This window comes from Heptranchias perlo, chromosome 16 (genome assembly GCF_035084215.1).
Source record: "Heptranchias perlo isolate sHepPer1 chromosome 16, sHepPer1.hap1, whole genome shotgun sequence".
Classification (NCBI taxonomy): Eukaryota; Metazoa; Chordata; class Chondrichthyes; order Hexanchiformes; family Hexanchidae; genus Heptranchias; species Heptranchias perlo.
The window spans coordinates 37,754,936-37,780,765 of record NC_090340.1 but is presented as its reverse complement, the minus strand read 5'-3'; the positions used below and the strand labels follow the sequence as shown (position 1 = coordinate 37,780,765).

The following is a 25,830-nucleotide window of genomic DNA, read 5'->3' as shown; positions in this document are numbered from 1 at the left end:
TGATCTCATTGAAACGTATAAAATTCTTAGCGGGCTTGACAGGGTAGATGCTGAGAGGCTGTTTCCCCTGGCTGGAGAGTCTAGAACTAGAGGTCATAGTCTCAATGGTCAGCCATTTAGGACCAAGATGAAGAAAAATTTCTTCACTCAGGGGGTTGTGAATCTTTGGAATTCTCTACCCCAGAGGGCTGTGGATGCTCAGTCATTGAGTATATTCAAAACTGAGATTGATAGATTTTTGGACACTAAGAAAATCAAAGGATATGGGGATAGGGCGGGATAGTAGAGTTGAGGTAGAAGATCAGCCATGATCTCATTGATTGGCGGAGCAGGCTCGAGGTGGCCTACTCCTACTCCTATTTCTTATATTCTTAGAGATGGAAAGAAAGATAGGATTAAGAGAGAGAGAAAAAAGAGACAGAAAGGAAAAGTAAAAACAAAATAATTTTTCATTTTAAATTTTACATTTTAAAAATCTCCAACAACAATTAGAACCTGAAAGAATGAGACTCCACACTTATAATAGTTAATTTTCAATGCCAGAGAGGTTGACTGGCAGTAATTAACAGTTATCACCGTTAAAAGGGTACTTAGCCTGAAACTTCCTGTGGCGAGTTTAGTTCTTATCTACCGCGCAAATACAGCAACTTCACACCATTCAATGCATTTTAACGGTGAAGCAGACTGCAAGATGCTTTTCATGAAGCTAACGACAGCAACTTTTGGATTCCCACGTTTAACCGCACATCTGCCCCTCGCCTGATGTTGCTGTAGCATTTGCACATAAATAACGACGAGCACCATTCGCCTCACTGTTATTTTGACAGCAAATTATGACCCATCGTGTAGCTGTGGGGAGGGGGTTGGTGAAAACCAGTATTAGAGGATCAGCTTCATTATGGTATAGTATTTTGAATTTTTATAGCATAAAATAACTCACGTTAAAATGCGCCTGCATATCACTCGAAATGCAGTGTCACTTTGATGAAGTTGGGCACACACGTCAAACAGAAAAGTTGACAACATTTTTCCTATTAAGTATTCAAATGAAGACATGGCCACAAGAATACAAATTAATATTCTTGTGTTATTTATAAAATTTACTAATTGGAAAATTGTTACTTTGAAGGGAATTGAATTGCAAAAGCTTCAACCTGGCACTTTTGCATTTAATTTTTACTCAATCAATAAATATTGCACTGTGTTTCTATTCATTCCCTTCGTTATCTGATGACTCTTTATTATTTAATGCCCATATGACAATAAGTGGAACAGACTGACAACCCCCTACTTCTTTCCTTTCCACTAGGATGTCTTCTGATCGACAATTACTTTCAAAGAACAGATGGACATGAAGAGATGCAGGCTGAATAAATGCTGGAATACTAACATGAGCTGAAGGATACGTTAGCCTTGATTTTCTGCTCGGGTGAAATCCTGTGCGGAAATATGGCAGGGTGCAATTCCACTCACTTGACCAGAGGCAGGTTGACCCCACCACAGTTTCCAGAGTCAATCTAATTTAAATAATGATGCCAAGATCCCAACTTTATGAATGCGAGTCATTGGGAATTTGTCATTTGGGGACAGGAATGAAGGAATCATTGATTTAAAGGCTTTCAGCTGCTTGAAGGGGCAATGGAGGCAAAAATAGTTTTGGAAGCAAAACTGAAATTTATTTACCTCAAGAATATCCATCACTGATTCACATTCATTGATGAAGGCTTAGAAGTCTGGGTGGAAGGGGGGGAAGAGAGGTACTGTTTGTCACAGAACAATGTAAGTTCGTAAGGAGAGCAGCACAGCAACAGTGGCAAGAGTTGGCCAGAGCATTCAGTGCAAATTTGAATACCTAATACATGGCAATTCAGTGACAAAAAAAGTTCAGTGACCTTATCAAGGCAGACAAGGTGAGGTGTGCCAACCACACCTCCCAAAAATTTACTGCGCTCACTTACCATCACCTCTTCCTCACATTGCTTGAATTGCTTACCACCAATAACCAGGAAACTGTGTGGTGACTTTTACAGCCCCCGCCTTCACCTGGAAGTGTTTCTTCACTCACAACCTTACATGCATTCACCCTAAATTGCTTGCTGCATACAGCTGTTATCACCCCCATTACGGTCTTCAAAATGGCAGTACAGTTTTTATTGGATCTCAGTGGTACTATTAGGTTTGATTTCCTGCAGATTAGTGGCCCTGTGGAAATAGTGCTTGGTATGAGTGGCAATGGTACATGTGATACAGTTCTCTCTCAGGTTGGCAGAATTTGGGCTCTCCTGCCAGCTCCTTCAAATGCCTGCACATAGAGCCAAAAGGGTCCAGGGCCAGGTAGTTCATGCAGGTCCATCTTGGACCTAGGTGCCATGAAAGAAGGGCCACCTTTGTGCCAAGACGATCCTGCACCATTGCAACAATACAGTCACCTTATGTACACCTGCTACTGAGATAGTATCTCGAAGAAGCGCTAGATTAGGTTTAAAAGTCTGGACATCACACAACGGTACCAAGGGGAAACACAGCGGTAAGACAAAGTAGATACAATTAAGGTAACATCAAAGTTTTTGTGCATACAGACATCATTCTTGGCAAGGTTTGGAAGTGACTTTGATGAGATGGTATGAATGGGAGCTGTGGGAATTTATTCACAAAGAAGAGTCAATAGATGATGGCACATTTGTGGCAGGAAGGGGAGAGATGTAGACAGGGCTGTTGATAGAATGGTCAGATGTTATAGTCAAAAGAAGGTCTCCCATATTATATTGGCACAAATGCCTCTTGCAGCTGGCAATGGGTTTTCCTCCATTTCTTCTTCAGGCTGCTGCTTCTCAGGTTGATATCCTTGTTCCTGATAGGAACCTTTGTCCTCAGGGGCCTCTATGAGGAGATCTATTTGTAAGGCAAAGCTGTGCAGCATGCCGCATACCACTAATGTCCTGGAGATCCTGACTGAACTATAGAGCAAGATACTCCCTATCAATCCAGGCCCCTGAATCATGTGTTCAACATGCCTATGATGTGTGGTGGATGAATGGATGTCATTATAATGCTGGAGCCCTGTGTCATCAGCTAAATCTGTAGAGGGTGGCCTTTTTCTCCAAGTAACCTCCCAGGCATTTGCCTTTCTGGTTAAAGTGTGTTGGAATTACGGATTTTCATAAAATAAAGGCACCATAGCAACTACCAAGAAGATGAGCATTCAATTGTATGATAGTGTGCTACTGATCATATTGAGAATGTAGTATCCTTTCGTGTTGACGTGCACTTGGACATTTATGAGGGAAGCACAAATGACCACATGGGTAACTTCTATGACGTCTTGGACATTAGGGAATCCCGTCACGATAAAATTGCAGTGGTTCATCACACTGGCACCAGTTGACCATGGGGAAACTGATGCAATTACTAGCTCTAGAGGACAATACATTCGCGATTTGCTGCTTGGCTTACGTTTTAGATTTCCCCAGTACCAGCCTGGAATAACCCCTGGTATAGAAGTTAAGAGTGATGGTGACCTCAACACCCACTGTCCCCATGCTTGCCACAGTGAAACATTTGGGTTAACGCCGCAACAACTTCCGTTGTAAAATGAAGCCTCCGCAGGCACAACTTCTTCTATGGGAAGGAGCACCTCTGCCTGTTTATCCTGGTGTGGCGGGAAGCGGCAGATTAGGGCCATGAATTTCAGGTGCAGCTGTGTTAGGCTGGCCTCACTCCATTGTTGCTCCCCATCTTCTCCCAAGAAGCAAAAAGAGAGGGAATTCCCCAATGGGAAACCCATTGTGTCCTGTCTAAAAATGGGAGTGGGATAAATGGCAGTCCCTCAGGAAATGATACAAAATTAGAGGCAGTAATGAAAAAACAAAAAAAAATCCTAGTAATAATAAGATTTTAATAGCGTCAGTAACTGAATAAGCTTATCCCTTTAAACTTACATCTGCTTTTGGGATAGCGCGTAGCAACCTTGGACCCCAGTTATATACTGGAGTAATTAAGGCACAGTGTAAATGATGAGAAATAGGGTGTTACAATGTAATCACATCATTACCAGCTCATTTATATGTACTCACTCAAAAATGGCCTGACACTTCCACTGTTCTTGGCAGAAAATCGGGTGGGTTAAAAACAGTCAGGGATGCGGCATAACGGTTCCCCAGCCCATTTCCTTTTTGAAATATTATGAAGTGGTTTCTTCACTATAACTTCTAAATGCCTGTAGTCTGTCTATACAGGCCTTGGTCTATTAGAAATATATTAATTGAATCTCTCGAGTGCAAATAGTTCTTTTTCAATATGTGCATACTGAGCCTCAGTATTTGTAAGTGCTCTGCTTGGCTGTCCAATCCATGTAAGTGCTGTGCAAAGACCTATTTCTGAAACATTTATTTGCATGGTGAGTTCTTCCTGCAATTGCAGTATTTCAGCATGAGGTAAGCTGTTACTTGCTGTTTGACTTAGTCAACCACTTGGTCATGAATATGCAAACATTCTGTACCCAGTATCAGTTTTCTCGGTGGCTCACATAGAATTCCTGTGACACTCAAGGGTTTTGGCATCTTCAAAACTGCCCTGATTTTATTTGGATTTCAGACCATGGGCTATAAGAGGATGTGCTTAGAAGCTTAGTTTAGTTTTATTGAGATTTTAAGTTTCACTCACGACATTTTATGATCATAGCTCTAAGCTTTCTCCAATGGTCACTAGTGGCTTCTTCAATTGTGTCAACTCAACCAAAAACCAGTATGTTATTATAAATGGTCGTTGCTCCTGGCAGTAGTTCCTCTATTGTTTGATGTTGGCTGTGCTGAAATTTGTCTGTATTGGGTACACCAGAGGGCACCCACAACCATCTGTATCTGCCAAAAAGAACTGTGAAGAACAGGCATGTCATTCTATCTGAGATGACTACAAATTCTATGAGCTATTTCTTATCATTTTGGCAGCATTTCAGAGGATTCGCAGTAGTCTTATACACTGCTAGAACCTGGTGTGTCTCAACCAGTTGCTCAGATCACCAAAATACTATGATGTGATTACATTGGAGCTGCACTGTAATTAACTGGTCTATTGTTAATACATATAGCGGTATAGATCTGGTTGAGATAGTAGTTACCATTAACAACATTTACTTGCTCAGCTCTGGCAGCAGAATTATTGACTTGATTACTAGTTCTTGCTCACTATTCAGGTTTGCTATGGCATGAACTTTGACCTTCCTCTGTTTCTTGGCATATAGCGTGAGGCAGAATGATTACATATGGGGCGATTTTAACGCTGCCTACTTGGCGGGTCTGGCGGGTGGTTAAAATCGCTGCAGACTACTTAACCACTCCATTCCTGCTTCTTTCCCACCGGCCACCATTTTAACCGCACAGTTTACTTAGTTGGCCAAGGCGCCCGCCAGAGACAAGCAGAGGCCGTGTGAATTCGTGCAAATTGAGGTCCTCTGATGCAATTAGGGCCCCAACGCATTATGCTGTTTGGATGGCCAGGACATTTTCAAGCTTCCAGATTGTTTCTATTACAAGTTTTTTGCCTTACTTCCCCTCAGTACGCTTCATCTGCTTATCATGGGCACTATTATTGCCAGTTTCATTTGGATGGAGGAACAGTTGGAGGAAGAGGAGCAGCAGCAGTCTCAGCAACCAGCAGCAGCTGGGCCTATTGGAAGACAGCACATGATGGGAGTGTTCTTAGCAGGCCTCTGCAGCCTCCTCCTACAGGACCTGCTCCTCCTGACCCATAAAAAAAAAATTAAAACCTTACTTCCCTGGGCCTCTCCTGGCCCACGATCCCCTTCCTGACAGGTTTGGCCTGACAGGGAAGCCGTCACTGCGCCCCCGCAGGTTTCAGACTAAAATTGCAAATCGAGTCCCAATGTCATCAGGCCCCAATCTGCATATTTAAAGAGGATCTCGCAAGCTTGGGATGGGTGTCCTGCTTGTCAGCTCAAAGGAGCAGGTTAATATTCGGACCCATCGGGAAGGCAGCGGGGTCAGAGGCAGCAAGTCATTCCCCTTTAAATGCACCCCCGCCCAGTTTCCGCCAGGTGGGGGGAGTTAAAATCGGGGCCCATATTTTTGTTTTCAGACACCTCTCTAGTTCTTTATATCATCAAGGAAAATTCAGGGGCAGCATTTCCCAACAAGAACTTTTTATTTACAAGATTCTTTCCTGGCTTCAGACTTCATGCCCCTCTCACAGTGACTGGTGATATATACTCATAAAAGTAGAGGTATTCGTTCAGCCTGTACACTAGACGGTGCTGTTCTAGTAATCTGTATCCAAGTCAGCTGCTTCAGTATAGCAATTCACCTAGCTAGAGTAGGCATCATCTAAGCATGTGTATCACATTGCATGATTCAGATGACAGACCCTGTTATGAGCAGGTCTTAATATCTGGTTTTCTGGATCAGTGCAACATTGGTAGGTTAAACATAACTTTTATCATACAGAAGGCACTGCAAAGGATTTGGGCCCAATCAATTGCACATGAGTCTCAGACCAACGGTCCTTAATATCAATCTGTTAGGGAAATAGGACCATTCCATTAATATGTATGTAGTTTCCAAAGCCACATATAAATGTCTTCTTTTAACTACCTGAGGCGAGCATGCTTAAAATGTAAGTCTAGAAGCCACAGAAGAAGAAAACAATTAGCTTCCAACAGGAAAGTTTGCAATCATTTTTTCTACAATCAACAAGAGCAGTAATCCTGTGGACTTGCGACATGTTGCTCAAAAGTTCTGCAGAACTGTCATTTACGTATAATTATATCACTTAATATTCCATTTCAGCATGGTTGTGAATCTACAGATTTTTCAGGAAAAATTGTGTTGATAATGATTTAATAGTGTTTGATAAACATTCCACAGTGCAAACTGCATTTGCAGGGAAAAGTAATTGCTTTAAACTACCAATTGATGATAAATAAAACTGTTTTTCACTTGCCTGATAAAAGTTTATTTCAGAGAGTTCTCTTCCACAATCTGCAGGTGTTTTTTGCTACTCAGGGAATTAGACAGTTGCTTTAAAGGCGTAGAAGGCAGATTACATAATCAAACTGAGAACCTCTTCAGGCACCATCTATAGCCAGTCAGTGCTTTCACTTTCTGCATTCCATCAGAGAAACTTCAAAAGTAATGAATATGTGACAACTGGAACCAAAGGAGAACTAGGGCAGTAACAAACCGTGAAGCAACAAACTAGAAAATCTAAGTAGCTAATAAAGACAATGTAGTCTCAAAATAATGTCTCCTGAAATAAAGATTTGGACTGAGTAAGCAGCTTCAAGCACAGCCTGGAATAAAAAGGGAAAAGAACAAAAGTGAACCTGGGAACATGGAAACCTCTAACCATTAAATGAAATACAATTGTGGGTCAAAAATTATACAGCCCATTCCCCTCATACAGCAGATCTTTTCCCATCACAACCCACCACAACAAAGACAGGCAAACTCAACTAGAGGGATGTCAAAAGGGAGCTTAGTGGATCAGAGAAATAAGCAATTCTCGTACTTTGTGAAGTCAAGTCAAAAATGAACTTTTTAATAGTCTCACTCTTCCATCAGTCACTCTAATCTTAATTACTAGATGGTAGAATGCAGCATGCAGGAACACAACAATTGAAGCCAAACAAAGTACAAGACTTTAAAAGCAATTTACAAAACTTTGTATTGTAATGTCCAAATTACAAAAAATTACATATAAATTACAACATGGACGCAGCACGTTCGGCCCATCCAGTCTGTGTTGGTGGTTATCCTTCACATAAGTGGCAGTCCTAAACTCATGTGCATGCTCCATTCCCATATCCCATGGACCAAAGACCAAGGAATCATGGGGCAGAGCTTAACCAGGATGCCTTATTTTCCATGTCTGTACCTATTGTATAGTGGGTTTTAACCCAGCATAGGCCAAGATGATTTTAAAGATCTACAGGCTTCTGCTATGTAGGAGGATTACTAATTAGAAGTCATTTCATTAAAGTATCAATTTTCTTGTAAAAAAAACAAATAAGTATCTAGGCGACCTAAAAGAACTATTATATCAAGTATTTGCAGCTAATGCTCTAGGCCCTGCATTTGGTTGGAACACTGAAAATGCAATACCATAGGTTAACTGAAAAGAAATAGGTGTATATTATGTAGTCTGAAAAAAATTGGAAGCAAAAGAGGTACTAGAGATGTTTCTCGCTTTCCAAGATATCTAACTGACTTTACAGCTAACAGGAAGCCTTACTTAAAAGTCAACAGATCTAGAAAAAATAGAACCTAAGAGCTCAGTATCACGTTCCACAACTGCACACAAGAGAAAACCAAAGTTTCAGTTGTAGAACTAATTGCAGTTGGGTGGCCTGAACAGAGGAGCTACTCTGGAAATGTGCAAAATTAATATGCAACCCCCAATTCTTTTCCCCTTATAGTTTAAATTGTGTAAATTTTAAAGTTTATATTTTTATGCTTTCAGACAATGCAATGAAAACCCTTACGTAAAAAATGGGAACTGACAGCATCTAACATAAGTAAGAAAGCACTGAATAAGAAAAGAACACTTGACCCATCTAGTCCACTTCTTCCACAGACAATGTTCAATCCACCCAATTATGGAACCCTAATTAATCTCCTGGGAATAAATAATTCTGCATCACTCATCAGTGACCACTACAAGATAATTGAACACAATTCTACAGAGTAGAATTTCAGTGACGTGCACGAAGGTGGTGAGAATATTGTGATGTGGCGATGCCGGTGATGGACTGGGGTGGACAAATGTAAGGAGGCGCACAACACCAGGTTATAGTCCAACAGCTTTATTTGAAATTACAAGCTTTCGGAGCTTTGCTCTTCGTCTTCACCTGACGAAGGAGCAAAGCTCCGAAAGCTTGTGATTTCAAATAAAGCTGTTGGACTATAACCTGGTGTTGTACGACTCCTTACATTTGAGAATATTGTGGTGTGGGTTTTGCTCCAGTCTGAGTTACACACGTGCAACTTGCAAATCTTCCCAGATCGGCCCTAATTAGGTATTCAGTGAGAGCTCTCACACACCTCCAATCGGGAGCTCACAAAGTTAGGGTCAGAATTTCCAGCTCTGATGCCGCTAGATAAAGGGCTGCAGTAGCCGATTAAAGGGTAACAGCCAATTCAAGGTAATTGTTTGCATTTGGAAGGAGAACATTTGTAGACTACAAAAAGTGTCTGGCATGGAACAAAAATAGTCTGTAAGATGTAAGTCGAGAGGCAACAAAAATGTGGAGGCAAGAAATAAGTGGGTAGATTTTCGTCTTCACTGCTTGGTGGTAATCTGACAGAGCAGATCACCTGCCCATTGTATAACCTCTCAATTTTCATTCTATTGAAGTCAACGGTACAAAAATCAGGTGGGTTCTATAAAGGGTAGGCGATTTGTTTCCCAAAGTCTCTGCGTAAGTGATAGAGCAACAGAGCTGAATATTTCCCCCCACCCCCAGTTCATGGATGGTGATGTGGAGGTGCTTTTGCATGAGGTGAATATGAGGATTGTTGCACTGTTTGTCACCCCAGGGCATCCTCCCAGAGAAAAGCAGGGTGGGATGTCTGGCCAGAAGTAGTGGCTACAGTCGACACATATTGCCAGCTTCCTGATGACTGCCATCTTCTGCACTGTGCAGAAGATGGCAGATAATAAGGAAGCAGAAGATGTGCCCACCCAACAGTTACTATGTACCAGCTCGGTGGCCCAAATATACATGCCACAAAACTTCTACATGTTAACCAACTACACATTTCCTGCTGGAACATGCAAAGGCCTGAGACTATCTTCATTCCTCATCTTCATATTTGAACAAAGGCTCTACACACAAAAAATTACACTGTCTCTTTTTTTAACAGATGCTGACGGGCTTGGTGTGTGTTTCCAGCATTTTCTGTTTTTATTTCAGATTTCCAGCGTTTGCAGGTTTTTTTTTCTTTTTATCCTAACTCTATATTTGTCTGGTTCATATTTGAAGGAGTCAATCAACACAGCATTAATTGCATTTCCTGGAAGCCAATTCCATGTTCAATGTGGAAAGAAATTCTTCTAATCTCCAGTCTCACTTGAGACTCATTAATTATGGATTTGTGTTCTCTAGTTCTATTTTCACAATCTAAGTTTGGTGCCACGTTTGTGTCTTGGGCATAAAAGGACCTTTATGCCTTTCTTTCAAACCGTGTAAACAAATCTAGTTATGAGGGGATAGTAGAGAGGTTTATGGAAGACTGTGTGATTAAAGATTATCGGTAGCTTAGGCCAATGTATATCGTATGCTTATACAAATGATGGGACCTTTGGGCTGCTTACTGAAATGAATCACAACCAACATCACTAAAAACAAATTATCTGGTCATTTATCTCATTTCTGTTTGTCAGACTTTGCTAAGCACAAATTGGCTGCCTCTTTCCCTATATTACATCAGTGACTACACTTCAAAAGTACTTCATTGGCTGTGAAGTACTTTGGGACATCCTGAGGTCATGAAAGATGCCATATAAATCTTTCTTTCAACTCAGAGGAACATCTGAAATGTAGCTCATAAGCAAGTCAAAACTAAACCTTACTCAGAAATAATCTTAGGTTCCATTCCTACCTATTTGAACACAGACAGTTCATCTCCAGCAAAGGCTTGTCTTTCCTTCCCTGCCTCATCGCCTCCTGAGTTCCCCAAAGATTTAACCTTGGCCCCCTTGTCTTCCTTGTCTACAAGCTGCCGTTTGGTGACAAGATTGAAGCCATGAATTCGGCTTTCACACATATGCTGATATACCTCTCCACCATTTTTCTCAACCCCTCAACCGTCCCTATGCTTTCAGATTGCTTGTCCAATATCCAATCTTGGATGAGTCACAACTTCTTCCAGCTCAGCTGATTGTAGAAAAAGGAGCAAAGTTATTGTCCTATGCCCCCACCATGATCTCCATTTCCTTGTCACTGACTTCACTTTCCTCCACAACCAGTTCATCAGGCTGAACTATACCAATCATAACCTTGGTGTTTTATTTTATTCTGAGCTGGGTCTTCAAACTTTGCATCCAATTCATTACCAAAATTCCCACCTCCACAACATTGCTTGCTTCTGCTTTTACCTCTGTCCCTCCACCATTGAAACTCTTATATGTGCCTATGTCACCTTCAAATGCAACTATTGCAATGCTTTCTTTGTTGGCTTCCCATCCTCCACCTTCCATATTCTCCAACTTATCAAAAACTGTGCCACACTTATCGTGTCCCACGTTAAGTCCTACTGGCTCATCAGCCCCATCCTCACCAACCTACACGAGCTCCCTATCCCCCAATTCAATCATTTAAAAGCCTTGTCCTCATCTGTATATCTCATCCTATTTCTGGATTCCCTGCCAGCCCTATATCTTCTCCAGAATACTCCACTCCTCTGATTCTGGTGTTCTGTGTATCACCATCTCCTTTTGCCACACCCTTCATAGTAGAGACCTTATCCACCTCGGTCTTACTCTCTGCAACTCCCTCCCTAAACCTCGCCACCTTTAAAAACTTTCTCAAAACCCATCTCTTGAAAGCTTTTGGTTATCCCACCTAATCTCTCTCTTCCTGGCTTGGATCAGTTTTTCGTATACTTAATTGTGAAGTGCCTTGGATATTTCTTTACGTTAAAGGCGCTATATAAATGAAAGTTGTTGTGGTTGTTAGATGACAAGGAAGAGTTGTTTTATTTCTATATTATCTGTCTTTTGGATGAGACGTTAAACCAAGGACCTGTCTGATTTCTCAGGTGGACGTAAAAGATCCCATGGCACTATTTGAAGATGAGCAGGACCGTTTTCTTAACGTCCTGGCCAATATTTAGTCCTTAAACCAATACCACCTAAACAGATTATATGGTAATTTATTTCGTGGCTGTTTGTGGGACCTCGTTGTACATACATTGGCTGCTGCATTTCCCTATATTACAACAGTGACTCTACTTCAAAAGTACTTCATTGGCTGTGAAGCGCTTTGGGATGTCCTGAGGTCGTGAAAGGTGATATATAAATACAAGTTGTATTTATCTATCTATATTAGGTGGCATAATAGCTGTAGACCACTGTAACAAGAGCAGATGTCTCACAGAACTGATCATGGCGGTTATTGAGTCTTGGGTGCCTAGAGTCAAACCATGGCTTAATGTATGTTCCAACATTCTTTGTATGTTCAACAGCTACTGATTATTTCTAGAGCTAAACGTAGTAACACTGACTGAGAGAAAGTTCCTCAGGCAAAGGAAGCAGCATGTAAAACCTCATTGCTGGTATTGTGTAAAAACTTCTGGTACAGAATGTGGAGGCACAGCTGCGGCATCTTTTTTGTGTTGCTGCCAAAAAGATGGAGACCACAACTGCTAACAACTCTTGTGTTGCTGATCTTGTAGAAGGCTGACTTGAGAGAAAGGGTACCTGCTTCATCTGTAATTCCTGTACAGCCTGCCTCCCTGAGACAACCTGCTCAATCTCTTAAAGTGGTCATAGTCGTTGAGCTTGAAGTAATCTTCTGAAAAGGAAAATGGGAAAGATGAGACTTCAAACAGTAATCCTGAGTAAACTAATCGAGCCTTTCACACATGCACTGATGCCATCATACTTAAATCATTACCCAGAGATTATCAAAAGCTGCACCACTGAAGAAGATCACTACAGAATGGGCTTCATGAAGATGCTTCAAAGCTGCATAAGAACTAAACCTTTAGGATCTTAGATCTCTGAAACTAGGAATTCATGTTAACCAACTGCAATGCCAATATTGTGGCCATTCCCAGAAACATAAATGAGCATCACAGGCTGTCTGTGTGAAGCCTCTACCTTTCTATCATATTATGAGAGTGTCAGGAGGGATTGTAACCTTGTGAGAAAGAATTGCTACTGCTATCTCCACCGATTTATTTATCACGTGACTCCTGTGGGAGTTTATAAATCTTTGCAAAGCCTGAGGGACACCAGACTTTTTTGTCCAGCTGCTCCCACCTTTGCTTGATAACAATAGGTATTTGATATATGTAGTAGGAAGGAAGACAACCTCTGTCTTTGATTTCCTGACTTGACATATGTCCCCTCAAGAGCAGTCCTTAGGTTTAGATAGCTCAATATGCAATAGGTGCCCAACCTCTTAACAACAGACTCAAATACTTTTCTTTAAAAAACAGACATTCTGGGAATCATTCTCATAACCATCCCCCCCTCCTGTCGCATCATTAATACCGGAGGCTGGCACAATTAGTTTGAGTTTGTGGTACCTTCTAGTGGTACGAGAATCAAACCTATAGATACATATAATGCTTTGACCTCTAAACGGCATTATGATCAAATCAAAACTCTTTGCTGCCACTCCCATGTTGTTGAATGGAGAGGGGGCATGGGAGAGCTTACAGTCAGAATCTCCTGGGAACATCCATTGTGCTTAAGCTCTGTTACTAATTGCTGTCCCTAAGACAAAAGTAAAAGTCAGCTTAAAACTGCACAAGCAAAAGGTAAGGAGACTGCAGAGCATTAATAGGATTAACCCGAGTCCTGTGACCTGGCAACTAATCGGTTTACAGAGTAAATCCTGACCCTCACTGCCAATGCTAAATGGTGATGAACCTGCATAGACTACATGGCTCTGTTCAACCCTGGTAATATCACCAGAATTTCCTGAAAACTGTTGAGTTCCCAGCCCTGAGATTGATGTACATCTAAGGTAGTTCAATGATGTTGGGCTTTTGTGACCTGCACTTATTTCTAACCTATTTTCTGACTCTACAGCATTAGTGGCTGCCTCTACTTCTCTTTGAGGTGGTCGTGAGTTTTAAGATGCTTTCTCCTTGAGTGCTACAATATCAGTTTGTAGTACAGGAACTGCAGCTGTTTCCTTTGGAAGTAGGTTTTACTGTAATACAGGGAATAAATGTTGAATTGAGAATACAAATCACATGCACCAAGCACTACTTAGTTTGGTCCATCACTAAGAACAAATTGACTTTAAGGCATATGGGAAGTTACAACATAATAAGAACTATTACAGACACCATTTTGAATCCAAAAGTTTAAATTTTTGCAAGATTCTTATTTTATTTTCAGAATGGAAAAAACTAGTTTCCTGTAGGAAGTTTAAGAATTCAAAACTTATAAGAAAGTCAGATACATTGCAACCTGTCTCGTTAGCGAAAGTTCAACACATTGCTACCTGATTCGTTAAAGTCCGATACATTGCTAGCTGACCCGTTAAAATTCAATACATTGCTACCTGACTCGCTAAAGTTCAAAACATTGCTAACTGACTCGTTAAAATCCAATACGTTGCTACCCGACTCGTTAAAGTCCAATACATTGTTACCTGACTCGTTAGATTCCAATACATTGCTACCTGACTCGTTAAAGTTCAATACATTGCTACCTGACTCATTAAAGTCCGATACATTGCTACCTGACTCGTTAAAGTTCAATACATTGCTACCTTACCCGTTGAAGTCCAAAACATTGCTACCTGACTCGTTAAAGTTCAATATATTGCTACCTTCCCATTTAAAGTCCGATACATTGCTACCTGACTAGTTAAAGTCCGATACATTGCTACCTGACTAGTTAAAGTTCAATACATTGCTACCTGACTAGTTAAAGTCCGATACATTGCTACCTGACTAGTTAAAGTCCGATACATTGCTACCTGACTCGTTAAATTCCGATACATTGCTACCTGACTAGTTAAAGTTCAATACATTGCTACCTGACTAGTTAAAGTCCGATACATTGCTACCTGACCAGTTAAAGTTCAATACATTGCTACCTGACCCGTTAAAGTCCGATACATTGCTACCTGACTCATTAAAGTCTGATACGTTGCTCCCTGACTAGTTAAAGTCCGATACATTGCTACCTGACTCATTAAAGTCTGATACGTTGCTACCTGCCTAGTTAAAGTCCGATAAATTGCTACCTGACTCGTTAAAGTCCGATACATTGCTACCTGACTAGAAAAAGTTCAATACATTGCTACCTGACTAGTTAAAGTTCAATACATTGCTACCTTCCCATTTAAAGTCGGATACGTTGCTACCTGACCCGTTAAAGTTCAATACATTGCTACCTGACTCGTTAAAGTTCAACACAATGGTACCTGGCGCGTTAAATTCCGATACATTGCTACCTGACTCGTTAAAGAACGATACATTGCTATCTGACTCATTAAAGTTCAACACAATGGTACCTGACTCATTAAATTCCGATACATTGCTACCTGACTCGTTAAAATTCGATACATTGCTACCTGACTCGTTGGAGTCCGATACATTGCTACCTGATAAGTTAAAGTCCGATACATTGCTACCTGACTAGTTAAAATCAAAAAATTGCTACCTGGCCCGTTAAAATTCAATACATTGCTACCTGACCCGTTCAAGTCCGATACATTGCTACCTGACTCGTTAAAGTCAGAATCATTGCTACCTGATCCATTAAGGTCCAATAAATTGCTACCTAACTCATTAAAGTCTGATACATTGCTACCTGACTCGTTAAAGCCCGATACATTGCTACCTGACTCGTTAAAGTCCGATACATTGCTACCTGACTCGTTAAAGTCCAATAAATTGCTAGCTGACCCGTTAAATTCTGAGACATTGCTAGCTGACTCGTTAAAGTCCGATACATTGCTACCTGACTGGTTAAAGTCCGATACATTGCTACCTGACTCATTTAAGTTCAATACTTTGCTACCTGACTCGTTAAAGTCCGAGACATTGCTACCTGACTGGTTAAAGTCCGATACATTGCTACCTGACTCATGAATGTTCAATACTTTGCTACCTGACTTGTTAAAGTCTGATACATTGCTACCTGACTCCTTAGAGAAAATCCGATACATTGCTACCTGACTCGTTAAATTCCGATACATTGCTACCTGACTCGTTAAATTCGATACATTGCTACCTGACTCATTGGAGTCCAATACATTGCTAACTGATAAGTTAAAGTCCGATACATTGCTACCTGACTCGTTAAAGTCCAATACATTGCTAGCTGACCCGTTAAAGTCTGATACATTGCTGGCTGACTCGTTAAAGTCCGATACATTGCTACCTGACTTGTTAAAATTCGATACATTGCTACCTGACTCGTTGGAGTCCGATACATTGCTACCTGACTTGTTAAAATTCGATACATTGCTACCTGACTCGTTGGAGTCCGATACATTGCTACCTGACTCGTTAAAATCTAAAACATTGCTACCTGACTCGTTAAAATTCAATACATTGCGACCTGACTCGTTAAATTTCAATACATTGCTACCTGACTTGTTAAATTCCGATTGATTGCTAACTGACTCATTAAAGTCCGATACATTGCTACCTGACCGGTTAAAGTCCGATACATTGCTACCTGACCTGTTAAAATCAGATACGTTGCTACCTGACCCGTTAAAATCTGATACATTGCTACCTGACTCGTTAAAGTCCGATACATTGCTACCTGACTCGTTAAAGACCGATACTTTGCTACCTGACTCGTTAAAGTCAAATACATTGCTACCTGACTCGTTAAAGTCCGATACATTGCTACCTGACCTGTTAAAATCGGATACATTGCTACCTGTCTCGTTAAAGTTCGATACATTGCTACCTGACTCGTTAAAGTCCGATACATCGCCACCTGACCCGTTAAAGTCCGATACATTGCTACCTGACTGGTTAAAGTCCGATACATTGCTACCTGACTGGTTAAAGTCCGATACGTTGCTACCTGACCCGTTAAAGTCCGATACATTGCTACCTGACTCCTTAGAGAAAATCCGATACATTGCTACCTGACTCGTTCAAGTCCAATAAATTGCCAGCTGACCCGTTAAATTCTGATACATTGCTACCTGACTCGTTAAAGTCCGATACATTGCGAACTGATCCATTAGAGAAATTCCGATACATTGCTACCTGACTTGTTAAAGTTCGATACATTGTTCCTGATCCGTTAAAGTCTGATACATTGCTACCTGACCGGTTAAAGTCCGATACGTTGCTACCTGACTCGTTAAAGTCCAATGCATTGCGAGCTGACTTGTTAAAGTCTGATACATTGCTACCTGACTCGTTAAAGTCCAATGCATTGCTACCTGACCCGTTAAATTCTGATACATTGCTACCTGACCCGTTAAACTCCGATACATTGCTACCTGACCCGTTAAAGTCCGATACATTGCTACCTGACCCGTTAAAGTTCAATACATTGCTACCTGACTGGTTAAAGTCCGATACGTTGCTACCTGACTCATGAAAGTTCAATACATTGCTACCTGACTTGTTAAAGTCTGATACATTGCTACCTGACTCCATAGAGAAAATCCGATACATTGCTACCTGACTCGTTCAAGTCCAATAAATTGTCAGCTGACCTGTTAAATTCTGATACATTGCTACCTGACTCGTTGAAGTCCGATACGTTGCTACCTGACCCGTTAAAGTCCGATACATTGCTACCTGACCCGTTAAAGTCCGATACATTGCTACCTGACCCGTTAAATTCCGATACATTGCTACCTGACCCGTTAAAGTTCGATACATTGCTACCTGACTGGTTAAAGTCCGATACATTGCTGCCTGACCCATTTAAATCTGATACATTGCTACCTGACCGGTTAAAGTTTAATACATTGCTACCTGACTGGTTAAAGTCCGATACATTGCTGCCTGACCCATTTAAATCTGATACATTGCTACCTGACCGGTTAAAGTCCGATACATTGCTACCTGACCCGTTAAAGTCCGATACGTTGCTACCGGACTCGTTAAAGTCCAATACATTGCTAACTGACCCGTTAAAGTCCAATACATTGCTACCTGACCGTTAAAGTTCAATACATTGCTACCTGACCCGTTAAAGTTCAATACATTGCTACCTGACCCGTTAAAGTTCAATACATTGCTACCTGACTCGTTAAAGTTCAATACATTGCTACCTGACTCGTTAAAGTCCGATACATTGCTACCTGACTCGTTAAAGTCCGATACATTGTTACCAGACCTGTTAAAATCGGATACATTGCTACCTGACCCGTTAAAGATCAATACATTGCTACCTGACTCGTTAAAGTCCGATACATTGTTACCAGACCTGTTAAAATCGGATACATTGATAACTGACCCGTTAAAGTCCAATACATTGCTACCTGACCATTAAAGTCCGATACATTGCTACCTGATCCGGTAGAGAATATCCGATACATTGTTACCTGACCCGTTAAAATCAATACATTGCTACCTGACCCGTTTAAGTCCACTACATTGCTATCTGACCCGTTATAGTCCAATATATTGCTACCTGATCCGTCAGAGAAAATCCGATACATTGCTACCTGACCCATTTAAGTTCAACACATTGCTATCTGACACGTTGAAATCCGATACATTGCTACCTGACTCGTTAAAGTCCGATATGTTGCTACCTGACCCGTTAAAATCGGATACATTGCTACCTGACCGGTTAAAGTTCAATACATTGCTATCTGACCCGTTAAAATCGGATACATTGCTACCTGACCGGTTAAAGTTCAATACATTGCTATCTGACCCGTTAAAATCGGATACATTGCTACCTGACTCGTTAAAGTCCGATACATTGCTACTTGACTCATTAAATTCCGATACGTTGCTACCTGACCCGTTAAAATCTGATACATTGCTACCTGACTCATTAAAGTCCGATACATTGCTACCTGTCCCGTTAAAATCCGATACATTGCTACCTGACTCGTCAAAGTTCAATACATTGCTACCTGCCTCGTTAAAGTCCGATACATTGCTACCTGACTCGTTAAAGTCCGATACATTGCTACCTGACCCGTAAAAATCGGATGCATTGCTACTTGACTCGTTAAAGTCCGATACATTGCTACCTGACTTGTTAAAGTCCGATACATTGCTACCTGACTCGTTAAAATCGATACATTGCTACCTGACCCGTTTAAGTCCACTACATTGCTATCTGACCCGTTATAGTCCAATATATTGCTCCCTGATCCGTCAGAGAAAATCCGATACATTGCTACCTGACCCATTAAAGTTCAACACATTGCTATCTGACACGTTGAAATCCGATACATTGCTACCTGACTCGTTAAAGTCCGATATGTTGCTACCTGACCCGTTAAAATCGGATACATTGCTACCTGACCGGTTAAAGTTCAATACATTGCTATCTGACCCGTTAAAATCGGATACATTGCTACCTGACCGGTTAAAGTTCAATACATTGCTATCTGACCCGTTAAAATCGGATACATTGCTACCTGACTCGTTAAAGTCCGATACATTGCTACTTGACTCATTAAATTCCGATACGTTGCTACCTGACCCGTTAAAATCTGATACATTGCTACCTGACTCATTAAAGTCCGATACATTGCTACCTGTCCCGTTAAAATCCGATACATTGCTACCTGACTCGTCAAAGTTCAATACATTGCTACCTGCCTTGTTAAAGTCCGATACATTGCTACCTGACTCGTTAAAGTCCGATACATTGCTACCTGACCCGTAAAAATCGGATGCATTGCTACTTGACTCGTTAAAGTCCGATACATTGCTACCTGACTTGTTAAAGTCCGATACATTGCTACCTGACTCGTTAAAATCGATACATTGCTACCTGACCCGTTTAAGTCCACTACATTGCTATCTGACCCGTTATAGTCCAATATATTGCTCCCTGATCCGTCAGAGAAAATCCGATACATTGCTACCTGACCCATTAAAGTTCAACACATTGCTATCTGACACGTTGAAATCCGATACATTGCTACCTGACTCGTTAAAGTCCGATATGTTGCTACCTGACCCGTTAAAATCGGATACATTGCTACCTGACCGGTTAAAGTTCAATACATTGCTATCTGACCCGTTAAAATCGGATACATTGCTACCTGACTCGTTAAAGTCCGATACATTGCTACCTGACCCGTTAAAATCCGATACATTGCTACCTGACTCGTTAAAGTCCGATACATTGCTACCTGTCTCGTTAAACTCCGATACATTGCTACCTGACTGGTTAAATTCCAATACATTGCTCCCTGACTCGTTAAAGTCCGTTACGTTGCTACCTGACTCGTTAAAGTCCGATACATTGCTACTTGACTCGTTAAATTCCGATACATTGCTACCTGACCCGTTAAAATCCAATACATTGCTACCTGACTCGTTAAAGTCCGATATATTGCTACCTGACTCGTTAAAGTCCGTTACGTTGCTACCTGACTCGTTAAAGTCCGATACATTGCTACTTGACTCATTAAATTCCGATACGTTGCTACCTGACCCGTTAAAATCTGATACATTGCTACCTGACTCATTAAAGTCCGATACATTGCTACCTGACTCGTCAAAGTTCAATACATTGCTACCTGCCTCGTTAAAGTCCGATACATTGCTACCTGACTCGTTAAAGTCTGATACATTGCTACCTGACCCGTAAAAATCGGATACATTGCTACTTGACTCGTTAAAGTCCGATACATTGCTACCTGACTTGTTAAAGTCCAATACATTGCTACCTGACTCGTTAAAGTCCGATATGTTGCTACCGGACTCGTTAAATTCCGATACGTTGCTGCCTGATCCGTTAAAATCTGATACATTGCTACCTGACTCGTTAAAGTCCGATACATTGCTACCTGTCCCGTTAAAATCCGATACATTGCTACCTGACTCGTCAAAGTTCAATACATTGCTACCTGACTCGTCAAAGTTCAATACATTGCTACCTGACTCGTTAAAGTCCGATACATTGCTACCTGACTCGTTAGAGAAAACAAATAGACTGAAGATATGGAGTGACATCATTGGCTGTAGCTGCTGCCTGAAGTAATTTAGCTCCAGTGACCTTAAGGTATTGGTTTTACCAACGAATGTGATGAACACCTGTGAACTGAGGAAAAGAGAGAATAACCAAGTATTAAATGATCTTCTGATTCATTTTTTTCCCCATGTTTTTTAAACTTGTCCTTAATTATTTTTAATGCAAGCAGTTTGCATTATCTATGTTGCCCTGTATTTTGCTATAACAATTGAAACAGATATCCATTTCATAAAACAAGTTCTATTGATTATAATGTTAAATTTCCATTCGGTTATTTTATTCACTATGCAGAATACTATTTGTGTTTACTGCTGCAAGCGGATGTGTGTAGCTAAATTCCCTATGAGGGAAAGATTTGAAATCTGTTCGGATTTAATGAGTATGCACAAAATAAAATGAAGAAATTCTTAATAATTAAATGTAATCCTACTTTCAACGTAAATAATGCAAGATTGCAACAATTTTTAGGGAAAATGCTTAAGAACATGAGGCAAAGAGTTGTGAATCCTTCATTCTGTGTTATTCTTTCATCCTGAAGCATGCCATCCTTTTCTATTGCAATTCTTCTTTGGTTATAACACATTAACACACATTATACACATTATACTCACAGCAAAGTGTACAAGCTATAGTACACATGGTGCATTATGGTAACGAGTGAGCTTTACTGAATGGCTGGAATTGAGGATGACGCTGTGAACTAGTTTCAGCTAGTGGTAGTGCCACAGTGCTTGCCCACTCTGTCAGTGCATGGTGGGTTTTGGCAGTTCCTCTGTTTGGGCAGGATGTGGGTAAACCTAACAGTGTTATTGATAGCTTCTGTGGAACTGTCTCTGTGCTGAATCTTCCTACTTTCCTGACAGAAGAGGATAGCAAGGATGTGGAGGAGGACAATTCAAGGTGGCAAATGCATGAAAAAACTTGCACCCTCTTTTAGGATCTTCCTACATAACCCACTGTTGAGTAACCAGGAAGAAGAGCAGGCGACCTACTCCCAGGGCACCGCTAGTGTTGGGCTAAAACCAGCTACTGGGAGAGATAGGTTAACTCATTATCTGACTTTCTGTCTTTCCTTGCAGGGTAGCACCTCTGAATGATGCCTTTCTTTGACAGTCTGACTGAGTTTGGGAACTTACTATGTGAGAAATATTGGAAGTGAGCTGGTCTTACTTTACACTGTGCATTTGAGCATTAATCTACCACTGAGATTGCTAGAAAAGACCCTTGGAGACTGAATTTCTTTTTATTTACATGTGAGTTTCCTGGATTTACACAAATAATATGCTGGCATAGATTTACATCAATATTTTGGCACAGCGTGGCCCGAAGTTGCTTGATATCGGCAGAACTGAGATTTGTGGTGTTTGATAGCGATTTTCTTTGTTTTTTTAAAAATTTCTTACTGAGGCGTGCACTGTACCGAACCAAAGTGCTGTCAGTCTCAGTGCAGGCAAAATGTTTCAGACTCTCGTTCTCCCTGATGCGTTCAGAAGGGCTAAGCAAATTGAATGGCCTTCCCAACAGGAATACCCCTATTCTACATAATAATGGAAGAGGAAGAGGAGAGGCAGATGCAAGAGGCTCTGAGAGTGGGGTTCCATGGCAGAAGACAACAGCCCACTTGCTATTACCCCAATCAGTGGCTCTGCATTTGCACTTGCTTTACACTGTTTTTTTGCGTTCTGGCGAAGGCAAAAGAGCTCCGCAGGAAATTATGGCAAACCATCCCCGTCAGCACAATCAGCTCAGAAACCAGCATAAAGTTTGGCACAATTTCTGCGTAAGTGCATTCCAGGAAATTCGGGACTATTGTTCAATGAATGTCATGAACCGGGAAATTTTCATCATATACAAAAAAAGTAAAGCTCACAGAGTTTAGACAGCTTCTGAATGAAAATATTACTAAGGCAAGTAATACAGATGATAAGTTTTTAGAACCACCCTTATAAAATAAGAAGATGAAACCAGCTCTTTCAGAGGTAGAGGTTTTATTGCGTAAAACACTGGATAAAACTGTACTGCTTCAAAGACATCTTGCTTCTAACAGCAGAAAGAAAACAGTCATTGCTGAAAAACAACTTTTATACTTCTATACCAGAATAAAGTTCTGTCAACTGATGTATAATAAATAATGACCAAGAATAAACTTTAAATACAAAGTCATCTACTTGTTACAAGCAAGGCAACAAAATCCTCTACTCTATTGATCTCAGATCTCCTCCAAGATAGGAACTCCTTCATTTAGGAATGTAGACAATATCATGACCAGTTTCACACACTACAGAAGTACAGAGAAATGTTGACATGTTTAGATTTGTGAAGCATGATGTTATTCAGAATCTGACAATGTATCACTGCTGCTGTCACTTGTTTGTATTACAAGTTACAAATGTTCTGGAAAGGTCTACGTCAGAGGAAAAAAAAAGAGGGACCGTAGCACCTGACTAAATGGAATCAACGCACACGTCACAGAAAGGGAAATGTTTCCAGTGTCACAAACAGAATTATTGCCTGTCATCTGAAATGCTGAAAGACACAGAAGAATACTGAAAGATTTCAAAAGTGCAAGAATGGAATGTGTTTGCTAAGATACTGTAGGCGGCACACACACACACACACACACACACACACACGAAAGCAAGCGACTGACACAGTCACCAAACACAGTAGTGCAGTTAATATCCTAAAGCTTACTACAGTCGTTCAGAAATGTTTAATAACATCTCGATCCCTTACTGGGATCTTTAGAAACAGTTGCATTAAGTTTATCATCTGGGTTTAAGTAAGGCAGTGAGAACTATACTAGAAAACAATAAAGTCAGCTTGCTATACGCCAGACAGGTCCTAGTTAGCGACCTCAATTAAACTGCGGCTTCAGTTGGTTGACTTCCTAGTAGCCAGCATATGCAAACCCTACTTCTCTCTTAGCCTGAGATTGTATCCTTATCTCAGGTTAGTACTAAGCTTTTTTTTATTTACACAAATCATAGATTGCAGTTTCTGATTACTGTAAACTGCTTTAGGCAGAGCAGAAGTTTTAAGGCCCTGGGATTTACTTTCTGCTCCCAGCCTACATGGAAAGATATTGACTTTTTAAGTCTGACTTTTTTTTTCAGAAGACACTAATACTCATCTACCATCGGAAGAAAAAGCACCAGTTTTGCTTTTGATGAAGGAAGTAAGATTAAAAGGCTATAAGCTTACTTGATTTTGATTTTCGTGCTGATTTTATGTTGCTAAAAACCTTCATACGTTATTTTTCTAGAATGTTATAATCACATCATTCATCACAAGCTCCTACTTCCTCAAAAGCTTCCTATATCATGATGAAATTAATCTCTGGAGATTCCGAATTGTACAAAAGCTAAAATTCATAAAAAATACACCACAACTTCCATTGTTTCTGTTTTACAAAAACAAAGGAAAAAGACTTAACACTTTGACAGCATTTCTTAATACATACAGAGCAGGAAATTATGGATGATTGGGCTTCTTCATCGTTTCTACTATTTGATAGCATTTCAGGAGAAACTCCTGTTTTTTGTCTTTCACACTTACAAAAATTAACAAATTGTTGCTCCTGGGGATTCTATTCAAGTAAAAAGCATAATAATCCTTTGCTACAAATATCCCACTTCCCACTAGTGCCCTCTACTGTCAGACTTAACAGCTTTCAGTGCTCAGTAACACTTTCCCCCCACTTGTCTATAATTTGATTATTGATAACCTACTTCTCCACAGAAGAAAATTCCTTTAAGTAAAGAAAAAATGCTTTCTTCCCTCAACACTGCAAACTGATAACAAAAAAATTAAAATGGCTAGCACGTTTGCATTGTGTCTCATTCTCTTCCATTGATGCATTTGGCTATGAATCGGAAAAAAATGTGAAAATGTATCATCCCAACCCACTACTGTAGGTCACTACTGACCCTAGTTCATGGGCCGTCTAAGATTTCTTCTATAGTGCAGTTGCGACACCGCTTGAATTGATTTTTTTCTGCAATGACAGCTCCAGTCAGACTGGCACCATGGCAGTCTACCAACACATCTCATTACTATGCTAAGCGAATGACAGCAGCTGGTGTCATGTTATAAAGGTGTTTTCAACACTGAAAACACAGCCCCAGATCTTCAAGGCAATGCTAAATCATTTAGATGGTATCATTTTTCTGTTAAGAGCATTATTTTTGGACAAAGACCACTTTAAACTTTTAAATGTCCTGCTTTTAAGTAACTGATGACCTCTTCCCACCTTTTAGAACCACTTTATCCTCCCACCTGTGATGTTTTGAAGTACTTGTTGCTAGGTAACAGTTTGGCAGCCATTTGGGAGGACTGGAAACTCCTGTTTTTATGTTCTATACTGTCGATCACAATACTGGGGTGTTATTTTTAAATAGTCCATAAGTTCTTTCCTTGGAATGCCATAAACGTTTGCTTATTCTGAATGCATATCAAAAAGCTCTGTAAAAATGTATATTGCAAGTATTTATTTTGTTTCACTGCATTACTCTTGGTCCTGACTGGTTTCCACCGGCAGTTCACATGAGCTCCCAGGTTTCACAACACTTGCTTCCTCTGAAATCCCAGGAGCTTCCGTTTCAACTCGTGAGCGCTTGAACCTGCGATCTGGGTACTGGCTGTTGTCAAAAGGCATGCGATGCACGCACAGAACATGAGTCTTCAGGTTCCCCTTCTGAGAGGCACTGTATGGGCAGTATCTGCACTGGAAAGGCCTGTGACCTGTAGTGCAGGGAAAGACAAGAGTCTGGTTATAGTTCTGTATCTCTTTGATCGAAGAAAACATGTCAAATACAGTATGATATCGGGAGGCACTCCAAACCTATATATGTTCACAATGCAAGCATTTTTAAAATAAAAGTGAGCATCTTATTTTAAACCAACCTTTTTTAAAGAACCTAATCCAAAAGAAAATAACTGTATGTATCATATATGGGAGCAAACTGCACTGCTGTT

The 25,830-nt window shown here is 40.6% G+C and overlaps 2 protein-coding genes across 2 annotated transcripts in view; both read right to left on the bottom strand.

Annotated features, from left to right (window-relative positions):
• Positions 1-2,740: 2,740 nt before the first annotated feature.
• On the bottom strand, positions 2,741-22,886 carry LOC137333424 (dentin sialophosphoprotein-like). The gene is made up of 13 exons (XM_067997575.1): positions 22,873-22,886; positions 22,153-22,390; positions 19,739-20,915; positions 19,046-19,615; positions 18,358-18,922; positions 17,957-18,111; positions 17,358-17,837; positions 16,893-17,263; positions 15,215-16,783; positions 13,399-13,455; positions 11,068-11,295; positions 4,307-4,407; positions 2,741-3,128 (listed from the first exon to the last, which is right to left on the bottom strand). Exons 1-13 carry the CDS (start codon positions 22,884-22,886, stop codon positions 2,741-2,743), a joined length of 5,913 nt encoding a protein of 1,970 aa, XP_067853676.1.
• znf536 (zinc finger protein 536) overlaps positions 22,845-25,830 on the bottom strand; it is a 238,512-nt gene continuing 235,526 nt past the window's right edge. The window contains exon 5 of the mRNA XM_067997970.1: positions 22,845-25,596. Coding sequence (XP_067854071.1) covers positions 25,361-25,596 — 236 coding nt within the window. The 3' untranslated portion in view covers positions 22,845-25,360. The remainder of the gene's footprint in view (positions 25,597-25,830) is intronic.